Source organism: Seriola lalandi, unplaced genomic scaffold (genome assembly GCF_002814215.2).
Source record: "Seriola lalandi dorsalis isolate HSWRI2012SDOR001 ecotype SW California unplaced genomic scaffold, Sedor1 jcf7180002054885, whole genome shotgun sequence".
Lineage (NCBI taxonomy): Eukaryota > Metazoa > Chordata > Actinopteri > Carangiformes > Carangidae > Seriola > Seriola lalandi.
Window position 1 is genome coordinate 2,826,882 of NW_019525437.1, and position 19,219 is coordinate 2,846,100.

General features: G+C 39.2%; 1 protein-coding gene and 1 long non-coding RNA gene across 2 annotated transcripts in view; both read right to left on the bottom strand.

The window, feature by feature from the left end:
- Positions 1 to 6,074: 6,074 nt before the first annotated feature.
- On the bottom strand, positions 6,075 to 9,275 carry LOC111671624 (uncharacterized). Its single transcript, XR_015438634.1, has 5 exons — positions 9,175 to 9,275; positions 8,293 to 8,394; positions 8,027 to 8,194; positions 7,805 to 7,924; positions 6,075 to 6,799 (listed from the first exon to the last, which is right to left on the bottom strand). It is a non-coding gene; the product is annotated as an uncharacterized LOC111671624 (long non-coding RNA).
- Positions 9,276 to 16,702: 7,427 nt separating this feature from the next.
- Positions 16,703 to 19,219, bottom strand: part of LOC147817826 (uncharacterized) — a 6,845-nt gene continuing 4,328 nt past the window's right edge. Inside the window, exon 5 of the mRNA XM_087179987.1 lies at positions 16,703 to 17,272. Within this exon, the coding sequence (XP_087036113.1) occupies positions 17,032 to 17,272 (241 nt within the window). The 3' untranslated portion in view covers positions 16,703 to 17,031. The remainder of the gene's footprint in view (positions 17,273 to 19,219) is intronic.

A 19,219-nucleotide genomic window follows, 5' to 3' on the forward strand; every position in this document is an offset into this window, starting at 1 on the left:
ATAATTCAATTGCTCCCATCGCAAACACCTCTCTGATCTCACACTCTATTCCCTCTGTTGCTCCACATTTCTTAAATGCGGCGACGCTACTCCTATAACATCACATTTATACTCACACTTAGTCGGCTAACTTGGCCGACTTTAAAACGTAATGTGTCAATACAAGGCTGTTGCAGCAACAAGACCGACGTTGCTGTCAACCTGCCCCTCCTTACATGCTTTCTTCACTGCTACATTTTATTATAATTTTATTATTATTTTTATTATTAAGATTAAGCAGCTTAACTTTCTTTCACATTACACTCTGGCAATAGCGCTACACTTGTTGACCTCTTAACAGCCAGACGGGCGGTGCAGCCCGGCCTTGCAGCCGGTTATGAGATTAACAGTCCGCCATCGCGGGTGGGCCGTCGGTCTGTTAACAGTAGAATACACAGCTACATTATTTGCACAACTGTAATGTGTGTTTACTTAGATCTGTACTTAACAGTCCGAAGTCGGTCATCGGACTGTTAAGAGGCTAACTTGCTAATTATCAATGACAGGCTGCCAGTGCCTAGAAAAAGCTACAAACTTAAATTCCTGGTCTAACACAGAAACCTGCCGACTACAAATCTTGTAACAGATCTTACCGTTAAAGAAGTTAACACCTTCATTCATGAGATGATACGCAGGAATATCATAAACAAAACTCTTACCAGTAGCTCCACAGTCCCCAGTCCCGCGTCGCGTTTGAAACGGTTTGACCCTGGCCTGAGCCAGTTGACGCATGCGCACAAGGCATTGCAGGGCTAATATTTTCGGGGTACATTTATTCATTTTCTTTTTAATCTTACAGTTGTTACTGTTAAAAAAAAGGTAGTGTGTCTATTATTATATATTTAATTTGCTGACTAATATACTTGATTAAAATTTTAATGATTTGCATGGATTGTAATTACCACCCCCCCAAAATCCTTTTTTACAATGCTCCGATTGGTTTTTCTACTGTATGGTCTATCACATTTTCAAGATAAAACAAAATTCAATCTACTGACTAAACTAACAGTACTTATAATAGAAATGTAGTGGATTCAAACATACAATATTTATCTTTTAAGTGGAATAAAAGTCACAAGTTTCCAAAACAAAATAATACTCAAATAAAGTGAGTTACAATTATTAAACAAATCATTTGCAAACCATAAAATCTTACTGACAGGATCCTGCTAATTTTATTTATTTATTTCACATATTATTAAAGGATATTTCTGCAGCAGATGTGGTTGGTTATAGAGTAGTAAAGGTAGTAAGCAGTCTTTACTCAGTCTGTGGCAGGGTTGTTTTGTGGTTTATCCTGCAGCAGCTACTGTTCCTTTAAAGAAAGCACAAGTTTTACATTTTCAGACTTTTGAGGTGGGACCAACAGCTGCAAATATTTTATCAGTACAAATTTTTGTCCGGAGCTAAACCAGTTGTTTTGTATAGATCTACAGTACAACTGTATTGGTTGCTGAGACTACACTGTCAAAAGACATGATGATAAACATCACTGAAAATCTATGAAGGGTTTGTCTCCATATCTCCTGTCCACTGACTCAATTATGTCAACATCCAAAGTGTGAGCTGGAGGAAGTTGAAATATCCACAGTGAGATAAACCACCAAGATCTCAGGTGATGTTATGTGAACACTCCACCATGAGAGCTTGGTATTTTCCATAAATGAGGAAGTAAATGTAGAATGTAGAAAACTTGTTCTGGTGTCAGCTGTTAGTGATCAAACTGCACCTCTCACTGAAGTGTTTTCGTTGTGGATTTAATACAACCTCAATACAACAAAAAGAAGTTTAAAAAGAAGTTCAGTTGTCTTTCATTTCCTGATCCATAGGTCTTTCGAGGTTAATTAATAGTCACTGTGCGCAGTAGTCACTGGCTTGATTTAGCATAATTTCTCATTGAAATCATGTTTTGTAATCTTAAAATTAAAAAAGTATTGACAGTTATACCCCAGTGACCCTTTTTATAATCCTTCCATAAATATGTTTAGCTTTATAGTTTTTCTCATTTTGTACATCTTTACTTGCAACGTTATAAAATATATAGACAATATGTCCCTTCAAGGAGTATTTATTTTATACCTGGAATTAATTCTTTTTTTAAAATTATTTTATGCATTTTTGCCGTCTACTTGGCTGTGGTCTGCTGGAGAGGGGGCAGCACTGACAGGGATAGGCAGAGGCTCAACAAACTGATCCGGAAAGCGAGCTCTGTCCTGGGCTGCCCCCTAGACTCCATTGAGGAAGTAGGTGACAGGAGGATGTTAGCTAAGCTGACATCCATCATGAACAATAACTCTCACCCTCTGCATGACACTGTAGGGTCTCTGAGTAGCTTCTTCAGCAGCAGACTTTTACATCCTCGCTGTAAGAAGGAGAGGTTCCGCTGGTCCTTTATTCCAGCAGCTGTCAGACTCCACAACTCCTGCTCTTCCTGACCATGTGCAAACTTACACTTTTTCATGTACATATCGTGTGTATTGTGTATATTGTATTTATTAGTGTATATTTGGTGTATTTTTGATGTATATTTCCATAGATGTTTATTTTTCTGCTGTGGTAAATTAATTTCCCAGTTGTGGGATTAATAAAGTTAATCTAATCTAATCGAATCTAATCTAATAAAACCCTAAAAACTCCCCCCATCTGGCCCAGTAACCGCACAATGGACCAATCAATAAAGGTTGGTTTCTATTAAGTAGGTTTCCAGTCTGGTTTCAAAGTACAGCATAGTACAGAGACAGCACTTGTTAAGGTAACTAATGACTTACTGATAACTGCAGATGGAGGGGACTGCTTGATTTTAGTTATTTCAGATTGAAGTATTGTGTTCAATACTATTGATCAAAACATCTTCTTACACCACTAGGAGATGTGGGTGGCACAGCTCTTAGCTTACTTTGTTCATACCTTAACAGAAGTTATTCAGTATTGGGAAACTCCACTTCCTGAATGGTTCATTTGCGATGTGGTGTCCCTCAAGGCTTAGTTCCTGGCTCCTGCCTGTTTCCCATTTATGCTACCTCTTAGCCAGGTCATTCATTACGTTGATGACACTCAGCTATACATTCTGTTAAAACCCACAGATCCTAGCAGCCTAGCTAATCTCATATCTTGCCTCTTTGATATTGCATCCTGGATGTCCCTTAATTTCCTTAAATTTAACAACAATTACAGAGGTCAATTTGTTTGGTCTTCCTAAATCCATCAACTAATCAGAGCTAACCTTGGAGGTCTGTCAAGAAATCTAGGGGTAATCTTCAACATGAAAATGTTGTTCAGTTTTGTTTCCTTCTGCTCAAGATAATCTGTCAAATCATCTTTTTTTATCAACTGCTGATCTGCAAAAGGTTGTTCATGCTTTCGATTCCTGATTTATTGCCCTGGTATGTGCCCTCTCGACCACTGAGATCTTCTGATGGAGCCCTGGTTATACCCAGGCCACAGCTTATGGTGTTAGAGCCCCTATGGAACTCTTGCCTGTTCTCAGTCAGACATGCTTATGTGGCACCCCTGAGAGGGAATGGCCACATTAATATTATTTTGTGTATAAAGCCTATGTATGAATGGGACACTTTCATTAATATATGTATTTATTTTCATTTATTTTATTCAAAAGTAGAAAACTATATGAAAGGGGTCATTTTATTTTGAAAAGCAGTCGGGCGGAACGTTTGTGGTCACTCCAGGTGTTCGGGGGTTCGGTAAATGAGCCCCACCTGTCGCGTCTACCTCAGACACGTTCTGGAGGAAAACAGAGACGCTTGGTGTCTTCATTACTCCGCTCTTCACCTGCTTTTACAGGTCAGTAAACGGTTTGAGAATCGGAAAATGTTGGTTATGTTGTAGCCTTTTATCCATGTTAATTTAACAAGAGAGTTTAAGGCAGTTCACTGGAGTTATTTATGGGTAAAATGCGCTAGAAACGGGAAAAGTTTCCCGAACGACCGCCATTAGGGCCCGAGCTTGTTCAGGTCAACTGCTCGTTAATGAGAGGCTGCGCACTTTATACACTCTGAAAAATACTGGTTAAGTTTGTATCTTTTTTGGTTGAAATATATATTTTGTTGAGATGTGAATATTCTGTTATATTTAAAGGTGACTGAGTTTATTAGCTAGTGTAGCACAAGCACTATGAGCACTTCTGTGTAGCTAAGAGATGTATTTAGAGGGTTATTCCAACATGCTGGATCTTCATGATGCACTGTGATTAGTGATTTCAACCAATAGAATACTGAATTAACAAACGTGATGTATTTACTGATATTACTTATTGAACATAGCTGTGTATGAAAAGAAATGTGATGATTAGAGAAACTGAAACTGGTTAAAGAGAACATATTTCACTGAGGTTGTGGAATAGTTGAATGTAAATGATATGAACAAATAACCAGCTGCATTGTATAGTGAAGACTCATGTTTAGTGTTGACATAGCTTTTATTTTGTGTAAAATAAATCAGACTGAGACACGTTCTGGAGGAAAACAGAGACGCTTGGTGTCTTCATTACTCTGCTCTTCACCTGCTTTTACAGGTAACATATTTGTCACCACGGTCCTCATCCTTGGGACCCGTAACACTAACATGAAAACATTTGGAAATGTCTGACATAGGTTTTTATTTACTTGTCTGGTCTGGTCTTTTGAAAGGAAATTTGTAACTTTATTTATATACACAAAGTATATTAATATAACTATTACTGCATTTGTTAATTCCTGCAAATGAGATGACTGCAACCATAAAACATTGCCTTGTAAGTAAACAAGGAAACGTCTGGTATTTTTCCATGCATCAGTTCACTGTCCACCACAGTAAAGAACAATGAGGAAATTAAACACTTTCCTTTGTCCCTTGGCACTGTCTCATAAAGTTTCTGGAATGTCCCTTGTTCAAGTGTAGTCGTGTTCCTGACAGAAAACATGACAGAAAATTGGCTTGTGGTGTTTCAGCTGCAGTGATACTCCCACTGCGCAATGTGTCATTGCAGAGAATTCTTGCGTCAACTACTGAGCTGTATATTAATCACACACTTCCTCCCTGTTGAGCAAATGTTGATGAATTGTCTCTACCAATATATTTACCCATTTTAAAAGATCTTCCATCTTTAGCTATCATGTGTTACAGCTAAGGTCTATGCAGGAACTCTGAGCTGCCAGGTTTGTGTGTTTTCAGCAAAATGTCACTTATTTTGATAAAGAGTGAAAGATTGAGATATAAGGGATACGTGACTAATGATCTGGCAACCCTCAACTGCATTGTTGACCAGCTGCTGCAGTTATAGTGGCATTGACGATGAGCGCTGTTGAATCTGTCAGTATTTATAGTTTAAAGCAGCGGTTCCCAACCTGTGGGCTGGGGCAGTCGGATGTGGAAAAGGTTGGGAACCACTGGTTTAAAGGTTTCATGGTGATATTGTATTAAAACCTGAGTGGGTAAGAGTTTGCTCATTTGTGATGTGAAAGTGCCTGAAGAACTGAAGTGTAAGTCACAGCTGAGCTCTGTTCTGTGATTAATCCAAACATTGATCTTTGAAATTAGCTGTGAAATATTTCCTATTCAATGCCTCTGTGCCGCTTTTAATGAGTTTCACAGACACATAACAGGCTCTATTTTTTTTTAAAATATTTTTTGGGGCTTTCTATGCCTTTATTGGATAGTATGGTAGAGAGGGAGGCAACGACATGCAGTAGGGGGCTGTCCGATGCAGGATCCGAACCGGGGCTGACTGCAGCGAGGACTGTAGCCTCTACACATGGGGCGCCTGCTTAGACCACTACGCCACACGACTGTAAAAATATAAACAGTTTTCATGAAACAGGAAATTAGCTCTAGAGACCAGAACTGATTTTAGTACCCGGCTATAAACACATTTATTTCTGCTGTGAAGTTTGACGTTTTAACATGGGAGTCTATGGGGACTGACTCACTGTTGGAGCCAGACTCTAGTGGCCATTAGAGGAACTGCAGTTTTTGGTTCTTCAGTTGGTTTCATTTTTAATGAGAGGTTGATGCTTGGTTCAAACATAGGAGCTCACCACTTCAAGCTTTCACACATTTATTGTCTTGTAACATTTTCTTGAAAATCAATCACATCAAAATTATGGTTAGTTTCTAGACAATATATCTGTTTAAAATCATACAAAGAATCATTACACAAGTTCAGTTTTAAGCAAGTTATATCAGCAAACACATGTTCAATTGCATGTGCATATGTGTGCATATGAATTAAAGTAAAGAGATAGAGAACAAGTGGCAATCTGATAAAAAGTGTCTCATCCAAAGACGAAACCAAGGCTACAATCTTGATATTAGTACAATTTACAATTATTTTCCCTCTGTGGTGTGGTTTATATATCTAATACATCTGTGCCTTCTTACCCCACCTCAGCTTCACCCAGACTCCATCCTCTTTTTCCTAAATTTGGATTCTCTGGCCCCTGTAACTGCCAACTAAAGACAGCAGTGAGCAGCAAACCCAAGTCCAGGCTTCAAAATGTTTTTTCAGAATCCCGTTGGCTTCAAAGGTGCTTTGTCCATTTTTTTTCCTATGTTTTAATAGAAAGAAAGACAAGGAGTCCCAGCAGCAGATGGATCATGCCACTACTGGCAGTTACTGTTGTCACAGAATTACACAAGTTGGTCTTACAGCAGTCTGTTTCAATGGTGACGTTAGCGATGTTGTGCCTTTCCAGTTTGGCAAGAGCAACACACCAACTCTCAGATGCACAGCCAAAGAATGAAGTGCTGTTGGACCCAACCGTTACTGTAGATGAAAAATCACTGTTATTGTACAAATTCAATTAAGTCCAAGGAGAATTTTTTCAGATCCTTCGCTTTACAAGCGACCTAACATCATGTGGAAAATCTTGTTTTTGCTTAGCTCTGTCTGACTCAAACTGCAGAGTACAGTCATACGGTAGTTCAGCGGTTCACAAACTGTAGTAGTCAAAATATTCAAAATGAGGCGTGCACTTCAACTGATATCATCTTTTTTCTTTGGGCATAAACATTTTTCTTACAGTTTAGCTACTGATAGCTGTTTTCTACTCTTTGCCTTCAGTTACAGTTCAGCTAACTGATGTTAGCTCATTTCTGACATTAGCCTTAAATTATATTTTTGCTAACTAATGTTAGCTAGCGGATAGTGCGCCCTTTCATTTCCAATGTTTGCAATATAACGTGATATATTATCTAATGTTAGCAAACACTGGTGCTCAGTCATGAGCAGTGAGACAATGGAGGATTAGTTGTTCTAGAGATGTGTTTGGTGATATAGAGTTGACTATTTTCCTCCTTTATTTTCCACATTGGAATTCAGAAGTTTTAACTGTTGAGTAATTGAGCAATTTATTGTTTTCATTTTGTGCTTCTTTATACTTCCACTATATTACAATATATATATATATACACAATAGAGTAAATATTGTACTTTCTACTGCACTACATTTATTTTACTGCTTTAATTAAACAATCAAGATATTGTAAGTGCTGTAACACTGCAGTTCACAGGAGCACCTGCACTGTACTGGCATTTTGCCCCAGAGAAAAGGTTTAGCCCCATGATTGTCCTTGTATAATTCACACTCTGGTCACCAGCCTCAGCTATGACCCCAGCACAGCCCACCCTGACTCCATATGTCAAACTACACTGAGATGTTTTTTGGTTCTTAAAACCACAAATATATTCTTCTTATGGGTAAACTCTTTTGACAAAACACAGAAAAGGGTAAAGTATGGGACCTCTAAACTATATTACATGAACACTCACCATTTGTTTGAAAGCAGCGGTCCTCCACTCCCCTACAATTTATTCGAGTGGTGCAGTTAGTGGCCAAGGCTGAGTCACAGGAGAAACACTGTAGGCTGTTATTTGATGGAACAGCCGGGACTGAAAGTATCACAAAATGAAACAAGATGTCAGAAAAAGGATTTGAATATTTTTCTCATCTATTTCATCTTGTCTTAAATAAGATAGTCATCCATTCCTTACAAGATTGAGTGTCTGAGTTGCAGTTATTTGTGCTGCAGCACAGAGCAGATATAACTGTACTTGTAAAACCCAGGTTCACTGAAAATGTCTGGCTGCCTGCAGCTGGACACAGGGAGGATGATGCACACGCCTTGATGATTTGCTGCACTGTGGTTCCAGACACACTGACTACAGAGACCAAGAGCAGTTTGTTAATGTTGATGGAAAGCACAAGTTTACAGTACATGTATTTCACTGAAAAGTAATAGAGAACATGAAGAAAAGACCTAGAGCAGAAGCCGTGACACACATCGTCTCCGAGGGACATGTGAATGGGACTGTGCTTGAGCACTGTGGATTTAAGCAGGTTTGACACACGAGTGCTCCAGCTGCAAAGGAGAGAAATAGTGAAAGAAAGTTACATCAAATGTGTGAGGTGTTTAGGGTTACATGGTTTTGGTGTTTTATAAAGGCTCAAAATTCTTTAGCTGTTGTTCCAAAAGAATTTAAGATATAATGGTTGTGATGGCAAAAAAATATTTAAATTGTCTAATATACACAGCTAGACTCTTTATTTAGTTCTTTATCTATTTAGACTATTTCTTGTACTGTTGTACTGTAGCATGAGAGTTTTCCATCTGGGGATCTATATATAATGATGATAATAATCATAATAATCATAATAATAATGATAATAGTATTAATAATGATAACTTTATTTATATAGCACTTTTTAAAACAAAGTTACAAAGTGATGTACAAACATGAAAACAAAAAGCAATAAAAGACACAGAAGAGAGGCAATGTGTAGAGCATAAGTACATGTGTTAAAACAATCAGATCAATAAAGCAACAAAAAAAACAAAAAACAAAAGTAAGGACCAAAGTTAGATGATAAACCAAGAATTAAAAGTTGCTTTGAGTAGTGATTTACACAGGTGCAACGACTCAGCATGCCTGATTTCTTCTAAAGTCTCAGATGTTTTTTATATATTTTCAAAGATCCATAATTAGTTCTGATGAATTAAAACAAATAATCTGCTATTATTTGGTTTCTATTCCTTTATACTGTAGAAATTGGTTCTAGTAAGTTTTGGAAATTGTTAAATGTCTTAAATTAGGTGGTGTGATACCTGCAGATACTCTAATGTAAGAATAGGTGGTGTTACCTGTGCTGGAGAGCGCCCAGATGAGAGTCAGAGAGAGGATCAGCTTCATCGTGATGAACAGGTGCGTACCGCAGATCAGTTTCCCCAGGTGGTGACACTACACCTGATCAGCTACACTTTATATACTCCACAGGTGGAGTACATTTACAACAGCTGCGTGAAGCCCTCAGTGATTGGCTGTTTCCCCAATTTTACAGAACAATCATTCAGACTGTCACCCCCCCCCTTTTGTTAGGTGGAAAAACAACTTAACACACCTTCTCACCAAAAGTATGATGAATCACTTCATTTTTGTGGTACAGTACGGGAACAGTTTGTGTTTTGTTCCAGTCCAGTTATAATTCTGTGACCGACATGGGCGTGTGAGAGGGAATAAAGCTGTCCAACATTTTTCTTATACCTTTAGTCAAATCTGAAACACAGCCTGGACGCAGCCCTCCCAAACCTTTTCCTCTCCTCCTGCTCTCAAGAGACGACAGGGAACTCTAAATATGAATACAGTAAACTCATGTTTAACTCACGTTTACACAAGGAAAGAACAGTTCCTTCAACAGTCCTGTAACGCAGTAGGGGACGTACACCTGTGTAGTCACCAACTTGGTCCTTACTACCATGAAAAGCTAAACCACAGGAGACGGTTCACTGGAATATTATGTGGCAGCATTGTGTCCCACCTGTGTTGTGGTAGGAGTCGCCCTCACAGAGCACCTGTTACCCCTTTTCCACCAAGATGAACCTAGTGCTAGTTCTGGGCTGGTGCTAGAGCTGGTTTGTAATTAGTTCAACTTGCCAACCTTCTTAGAACCAGTTAGCTTTTCCACAGTATAGAGAGCCACAATAGTGCCACGTTATGACATCATCCTCTGGAACTGCTTTTTCTGCGGCTGAGGGCCAGTTGTTTGACTGTCCAAACAAGAAAAACAGGTTCCAACTTTGGCACTGGCTCCAAATCAGTGCCAAACCAGGAGCGATAAGGTTATAAACAATTGTGGTGAAAGACCTTAGGTGGAGTTCTAGAGTCCTGTTGGTCAAGAAGTTCATGCATTTCATTCATAATTTAGAGTTTGCTCCCGTTGAAATGGGGCACCAGTCCTCTGGGAGGACAACAATGAATTACTTCATTGACAAATGTATCAATCTCATATCAGAAGCCATGACTTCAACAGAATACAACAGGACAACAACTGGGTGTAAATAAAGGAGTTTATTAACTAAACTACTATCTACAGAGTAAATGCAAGGTGTAATAATCATAAAGATGAAAATAATGATGAAATGAGCAGTGTGATGAGTTGGCAATGGTGGGAAAGGATATGTTATGGCTATACACTGTGGCTATACAGCTAATGATGCTACATCTACGAATTAGGTTTGATGATTAAATATTACTATATTTTGACATCGACCCAGTCATGAGCAGAGTGGTAACACCGCTGAAGCTGGAGACCCTCGGCTGGAACCCAGTTGGCTGTGGTTGCCGTGGTAACCCTAGAGACCTGGGATCTAGGTGGATTCTCCTGGAGGCCTTGTCCCGTTATCACGATGACGGATTCTGCCGGTGTCTCAGCGGTTCAGCTCTGGTGGAGTTTGCCAGGAGACTTTCTGTCTCGGGAACTCTTGATTTCTGCTCGGCTTCTCTGCAGGCGGTCGTGCAGATGTGTCTCTGCTGGCGTCTCTTGTGGGTTGAAATAAACTCTAATGCTCTTCACTTTGGCTGGATAACTTTAGAGGAGACTGGCGTTGACCACATAACTCTAAAGTTGTCAAAATCTTCAAAAAGGAAAACTTGATGATGATTAAAAGTTACAAAATTACTCTGAGGCACTTCTGTTGCTTTGGTTCAGTTGGTCTTGACTTGTCTTAATAAAAATAAAAGATCACACATGTAAACAAAAACAATGTTATTTGGAGCCTGTGGCAAAGAAAGAATAAAGGACACGGACAAAATGATCAAGTGCAAAAATGGTTAATAGCCATGAGTTTGTTGCTAGCAGTTTAGAGTTATGAGTTTACATAGCTACAGAGCCGGGCTTTGAGCTTTGAGCAAAGTTTTTAGCAAAGTGTGAATTGATCACGACTGTTTTATCCCCTGGGGGCTGGCGCATGTTTCAGGGGCGTCACCTGTCTTCTCCTGTGTTTCCACTTAGAGAAGAGAGTAATTTTCAACTGAACTTTTGAATAGTTTAATTCTACAGTTTACCTATAAACTCGCACATCCGTCTTCCACCATGACCACAAACATTTAATGAAATAACATATAAACCTAATGGCACTAATAATGACAGACAGGAGTAATACGAGTGCTGATTTCATATTACATCCTTCAAACCTGGAATTAATCATGATACAAATGGTTAACTGATCAAATAACTATATAAACATTTCCTAAAGCTAATAGTCTATAAATGTGGATTACACAGCAGTTCTTTGACTGTAATAATAATAATAATATGCACATGCTGGATGTCATGTAGTGTGTGTTACCTCATGTGAAGGATGCTGACAGTATGGTCACATGAAGGACATTGTCTTAAAGTCTACATGTTACATTTCAAACATTCTATGGGATAAAAGTTTGGGATTGAACTATTACATAGAAACATCTCATGAGTTAGAGAACAGTTAGATATTTAATTATTTATTCTTCCTGAGATCTGTGTCTGTGAAGAGAGTTCTGCTGGTCACTACCCAGGATTGGAAAGTGGGTTGTAGTTTATGACTCTTATCTAGAGAGGGGCAGAGGAAGGGAGGTTGGTGTGTGTGTGTGTGTGTGTGTGTGTGTGTGTGTGTGTGTGTGTGTGTGTGTGCGCGCGCGCGTGCGCGCGTGCGTGCGTGCGTGCGCGCGTGTGTGTGTGTGTATTCATGCATGGCACAGAGAGGCCAGGATTCACACCTTAGTGATACTCAGTCCTTTTGGTGCTGTTTGTCCTATATAGGAAACAATCAAATATCAATAGACAGAGTCTTATTGTCACAAACTGGAGATTTTGCCTATATTCTTCAGTTGCCTGGTGTCCATTGGTTGATCCTCTGGAGCTGACCCTTTGACCTTTGGTCTGGTTCTGTGTCTCTCTGACATGCTAACAGCATGGTCTGTTTGTGGAAGAGGGGTCCTTTGTCTCTGTTTCCTGTCAATCTGATAGTTTGATGGTGGGAAGAGTCACAAAGTGTCAATTGTGGGTCTGTAACTCTGCATGTCCTTATAATGAACTTCCTTAATGCTTGTGACTGATGCCAGGCCAGGTATGTACGCTACACTAGAAAGGGCAGGAATGTCAACCCACACTACATCACCTTGCTCAAAGGCTGTGTGTTTCATACTGCGGCCTCATTGTTATGGGCAACAGAGTTAAAGCAGCACACAGTCTTTGTACTGAATTGGCATATTTACTTGGAGTACCTGGAGTAGCATTTGAAGCTCTTGGGGGTCTCCGCTCTACCATGGGCCAGAAAGAAAGGATTGTGAACAATTGTGTTGTATGCTAATTCGGTCGGTCATCCCTTGACCTACTCTGGATGGTGCAGTCTGCCCATCCTACCATGCTGTCCAGACACGAGCACAGTTCTTCTGATGAGATCTGACTCGTTCTGTCGGCCTTGGTCTGTGTGCAAACTTTGAGACACTCAGTCTCTTCAAACTGGGTTCAGTCTTCAAACATTTAGCCGCGGCGGCTGCCCGTTGATCAGGCAGTGCGTATATGTCGAGGTACAAGTTGAGGGGCCTGTTGGTGTGGTGTGTGTGGTTGCCGTGCTTCACAGGCTGTGCATTCAACACACCAACTGGTTACGTCTTGTGTCATGTGAGGCCAAAAGCATCTGCCTCGTGGCCGCTTAGGGTCCAGATGGCGAATGTCCATGTAACGTTTGAAACACTGGTGGAAGAACTTCTCTGTGCTTTAATCTTTTCTGGCCTTTGACATCTTTTTTTTTAATACAGGTTTTCAGTTGTCATGTGCTTTCCCTCCGCTAAGTGAATGCACTGCAACGAGACACGTTGCAGTTTGATCACTCACAGTTACACCAGAATGTGTTTTTCTACATTTACTTCCTCCTTCCTCATTTATGGAAAATGTCCAAACAAAACAAACTCTCTCATGGCAGAGTGGTTACATAACACCATGTGAGTAGTTTACTGTTTGTTGATTGTTGTTGTCTTGCTACGTGCTCTTTGCTTAAGCCTTAAGATTCGGCCTGAAATGTCATGTTTAGTTTCCTCGGAGTCCTCAGTCTTTCATCTGAGCCCTCCAGCTCCATGTTGATCAAACGTCTCACAAAGTGTGTGAGTAGCTGTGTCCCAATTCATCCTTCCTCAATCCTTCAGAGGACCCAATTTACAAAGGTGTGGCCCTGCAGCTGTTGTAGACTGTGAAGGCTGAACTGAAAATACTGAAAAAAAAACTGAAAAATAAAAAGGGAACCAAACACATCAGCGATCCCAGCAGCCATAGACACAGAGAGGAGGCTGTGAGGGACCAGGTTTCACTTTAGATCAGATGTGCATCAGTTGGGAGAGGAATGTGGAAGAACATGAAATGGATGAGATTTATTAAAACATGTCTGAAACTATCTGGATGTTTCTGTGTTTAAGTATATTACAGAAAGGAAACTGGGTTACAGTGTGGGGAGGGGGAATGAATGTTTTCACACTTGATGTGGTCTGAAACAAAACAGTGCCACCTGACAACAAGACCTGTTCCAAAATGAAAAAACGTCAAAGTCTAAGACAAGAATCACTCTCAGACTGCAGATAAAGTACAATCATAATAATCATAATAACATCTGAACAATGTTGCAAAGGAAATACAAAAATAATAAAAACAATAAATAAAAAAGTACAGTGAATAAAATAGAATAAAAGATTCAAAAGTAAGACAGTGGAACTGAACAAATGAAACTGGATGAACATTAATAAAAGCTTGTTTTCAGTGATTTCACTGATGTTACTCATCAAGCAGAGAGTATAAATTGACAAAGAAGCAGATGGGTGGCCCCTTGTTTTTCCTGTGCTGACGGTCAATGAGGGCATTACCTGTGACACAGGCTCATTAGATTAAGTGAAAGTGCTGCAGGATATGTGCAGGTATGAACACACCTAGAAACTGCATATTATATAATTAGAGGGCCCAAAGTGGACAGACTGACTCATTTGTTCTTTCACGGTAAGTCTGTCATAATAAGAAGCATTCAAACGCCCATTTATTTGATGGACAAGCTTCAAACCTCAGCTCAGTCACAAATCTTCAAACGAAAGTTAAACATTCTGCTCGCTGTGCACACTCCAGCATCTATTTTAACATTGAGGTGGACACATTTTGTTTTCAGTTTATTGGTATTAATTGTGGTCACAGACTGTTTCGTGTAATTTTAAATTAAAAAATTAAAATCCACAAGAACAAATCAACTCAGATACCCTGTAACACAGTACTTTATTTAAAATAAATTATTTCATTGCAATATCCACAGTTACCCAGGTTTCCCAGTTGTGTGAAAAAAAACAAACAAACAAAAAACAGCAAACACAACTTACATTTACCTAATTTGTGTGTTCGAGCAAACGCTGCTGTATAATGTGTGTAAGACAGCTGCATCTGGCATCTGCTCACTCACTTCTTTAACCCAAATAGTAAAAGAACTCAAATCAATCATGTGCTGACCTTGTGTTTAATATACTTGATTACTGAGACTTTGATGCAAAAGGCTGGAACTGACAGCATAGTGGACAGAATTAAAGTAACTGTAGTGGTGTTTTTTTATTTAGATCACTGTGTCACATTGCTACTACAGTCCCAGCAGAAGTGTTAATATGGGCTCCACCGCCTCCAGGTAATGATCACAGATGATCAGTGGCTACGACTCTGCACAGGTGGGACCCCAATCTCCAAATGCTGCATTTCAAGAGCAGCCGGCAGATTTATGAAGCCACTATCTGGAATCAGCTTTTAAAAGTCCACTGACGTCTTGTTTGTCTTTATGTGTGCAGAGTAAAGTAGTGGTGCGGAGTGGATAAAATAAAGCAACTTAAACAAACAGTCACCATGTAGAGTGTCTGGATCCAATATGCCTCCCTCTGTGAATACATCTATAATGTCTTGTAAGAGGAGGTTCTATTTCTATGCCTTGAAATTTAAGGGGACAAACATCATGGCCATCAAATTAATGAGAAACTAATAAGAAAAACATATATTAACATATAAACATGTCTGATAAGAACAATCTTTCTTTACAAATTGCATTTTCTATTTGAACTTTAGGCTATGGTTCCCTTATTGTTTTGGTTTATTGTAATTCTGTGCTTAATGCAACAGCAATTCTAATAACACAGTAAGTAATTATTTGATAATATCACAATAATCCAGAAAATATAACATATGTACTCTTTATTAATAAAATAGATGAAGTAAGGTAACACTGAAAGGATCCATTTTGCACAATGAGCAATACTTTCACTTTTGATACTTAAATGATGATAATACTTTTTTTTTTTACTTTTACTTCAGTAAATCTTTGAAGGCAGATATTTTACCTGCAATAGACACTAGAGGAAGAAATATTTAGTCCAGCGATGTGCCATCAGGACAAACAAGGCAAGCAGTGCTTGACCAGTTAAAGCTAAAAATAGGAATCAATTCGAAGAATCGATATATTTCCTTACATCTTAGAACAGTGTTTGGTCCCATGAAGGATCTGATATTGCCTCTTTGCATCCATGTTGTAATTTACTGCCCTCTTGTGGCCGCAGTATGCTATTGCCTCTGGTTGGAGGTTTGCTACCAGCCATTGCAGCTATCATTTCTGTCTTATTTGTGGACATGACTGTGGTCTATTAACAAAGGCTGGAGCTCATCAATCATAAACAACAGAACTCCATCTTCAGCTCTGGTTCGTGTGAAACACATCGCTGCCCGTGCACAGGGTGGGAAAGTCGGCACAGACAGGAGATTTAAAACTCCAGTGTGCTGTGGAATTCAGAGAGATTTACCTGGTGCTGTGTTGATAGGCTTCGTCACTATTATGTAAACTTGTTTGACAAAGGCTTGAATGTAAAGGACATTTATTTATATGTAGAAGTCCAAGGGTGGTTGGTAGTAATGTGTTTAAATTTGACCTTCTCCTTTACCTTTTATCTTCTCCTGTAGTTTACAACATGGATAGAAAACCCCAGAAGACCCTGTGTGGGTCGCACATGGTTCAACGTGACTTTTCTGTATTCTGCACCGTCTGCAACGCTAATATTGATACGTCATCAAAGATGAGCAAAATGGCCCACAGCAGATACTTTGTTCAGAGAAACATACTAACATACTACCTACATACTTACTACATACATACTTGTACATATTTATTTTCTTCTAACATGTTATTGAAAACCTAACACATGTCAATTTTAATACATTTTTGTCTCATTTGCTATTTATTTTAAAAATGTAAAATCTCTGTTTATAATCTGACAAAAATAATGATACAGATATTCAATAATATTTATTGCAGATTCAGGCTGTTTATGTGCATATACAATACCATACGTACAAAGCAAACATGTGTCCTTGTCATATTTTTACAATTTAAAACAAAACTTAACTGTTAAATAGTGTTGCAGCAGTCAATCCACTAACCCCCACTGAGTATATATGAAGTAAATTAAGCTTGTAAAAAAGGTTATCTGTGGTGTGGTCATGTATCTAATGCATCTGTGCCTTCGCCCAGACTCCATCCCCTTTTTCCTAAATTTGGATTCTCTGGCCCCTGTAACTGCCAACTGAAGACAGCAGTGGGCAGCAAACCCAAGTCCATTCTTTAAAAGGTTCTTTCAGAGTCCTGGTGGCTTCAAAGGTGCTTTGTTCATTTTTTTTCTAAGTTCTAATAGAAAGTAAAGACAAGGAGTCCCAGCAGCAGATGGATCATGCCACTACTGGCAGTTACTGTTGTCACAGAATTATACAAGTTGGTTGCAAAGCAGGTTGTTTCACTCTTGATGTCAACATTGTTTTGCATTGAAAGTAGTTTTGCCAGGTCGTTAGCAGCAGCACACAGGTTCATAGATGCGCAGCCAAAGACAGAAGTGCTGTTGGACCCAACCGTTACTGCAGATGAAAAATCACTGTGTTATTGTACAAATTTAATTATTGTCAGTTAATTAATTTCAATGAGAATTTCTCAGATCCTTCGCTTTACAAGTGACTTTACATCATGTTTTTGCTGACATTCGGTGGTTTAATGTCTCATCCTGTTGCAGTGATGTACAAGTGTACCCCAGGACCTAGTGACATCACTGTTAAGTGTGGTGCAACACAGCGGGTCTGATCACATCCAGTCACACCCAACATGTGTGCTTAGTGTTTTCAGAGGGAAACAGGCTTGAAACTTTCAACCAGCGTGAAGCAACAAAACACTGTTTTTCAGTCACAGATGTTAAGTTACTCTCTAAGTGACAGTAGCAGTACCATGTAAAAATACTCTTTTACAACTACAAATCTTGCATGAAGAGACTTGCTCAAACAAAAGAAACAGCTGAAAAAATGTGGTCATCACGTCATAAGTAAAAGTAGCCCCAACTTTATGCTGAATGGTTCCTCTAAATGTTCTATTGTTGTATGTGCTTTAGATTTTTTGATTTAGAACTGCAACAATTAATCAATTACTTGATAAGTCAATCAAAAGAAAATTCAACAGGAAAACTAATAAACAGTCATTATAGTCAGTTTGTGAGCCAAAAGAAAAATCACAATCTGGAGATTAAAAAAATAGTTTCAGACAGTGATGCTAACCACTCTCAATGGAAAGCTGCTAAAGCCTGTTTGAAAAGTCACTAGATGTTGCTTGATTCTCTAAGTTGCTAATTAGCATATTTGTGACACCATCTTGTGGTATTTACATTCAGCCTCCTGTCAGCCGGTTTCAGCCCTTTCACTATTTGCCTTTCTCCTTCTCTCTGTAGTCACAGTGAGCCACACCTTCGTATATCGTGTCCCCAAAAGGATGCGGCCCCTGAAGGGCACAGTTTTCTTCAAGTAACCATGGCAGCGTGAATGGTGAAAAATGCTGGAAAATTTCTCATAGAGAATGAATGGAGAGACATTGTGAAATCGACTAAAAACACACCCCTATTTCGAGCTCTACCACTTCATCATACTTTAACACAGAAACATGGTTGAGACTTTTCCAGATTTTATAATGGGTGTGTATTGCACAGAATGTTGAGAGCTAGAGTGGATGACATCACACGCCATCCCCAAAAATATTCCTGAAAAAAAATCTGACATTTAAATCCAACAATTTCCAGCCTCCATAGTTAATTTATAAAAACGTAGAGAAATTTGTCACCCTGTGTTGGTTTCATTGTGATATTCTTTATGGCTGTCCAAAGCTTGAGTTGAGAGGTGGTTTTTAAACTGCGATAAAACCTCAACTGTGAAAAGTAGCTACACATATAATATATCATTGTCTTCACTGAAGTCTTGGGACACTGGTCGTGATGGTGTGATTTGATTTTCGATGAAAGTTTCTTTTTTAAAACCTATTGTCTGCCTAGGGTTAAAGAGGGGATTGTGTATACATTTTCCCCTCCTCCTTCTGGTGGCCACAGTCGCCATAGCAACCAGTGTCTCAGCAGGCTAATCTAAATCTTTGAAGTAACTAGTCACTAAACCTGTCAGATAAATGTAGGGTAATAAAAATTAAAAAAGTAAATAAGTAACAGAGACCGGCATGTCCTGGTACGTTTCCTGAGGTTTGGAGCCAGAGCAGTGCTGCAGGCTCTCGAAAGCGTTCGATAGAGTTGAATGGGGGTATTTGTTGAAGACGCTACACAGGTTTGGATTAGGCTCCTCATTTATAAAATGTGTTACACTTCTATATTGTAACCCCAAGGCCTCAGTGTTAACAAATGGGAATGTGTCCCCACGTTTCCCCCTTCACCGAGGTACAAGACAGGGCTGCCCCCTGAGCCCCCTACTTTTTGCACTGGCATTAGAACCCTTAGCAGCTGCCATCAGAAATAACACAAACATCAAGGGCATCCAAGCCGGAAAGATAGAGCACAAGTTAT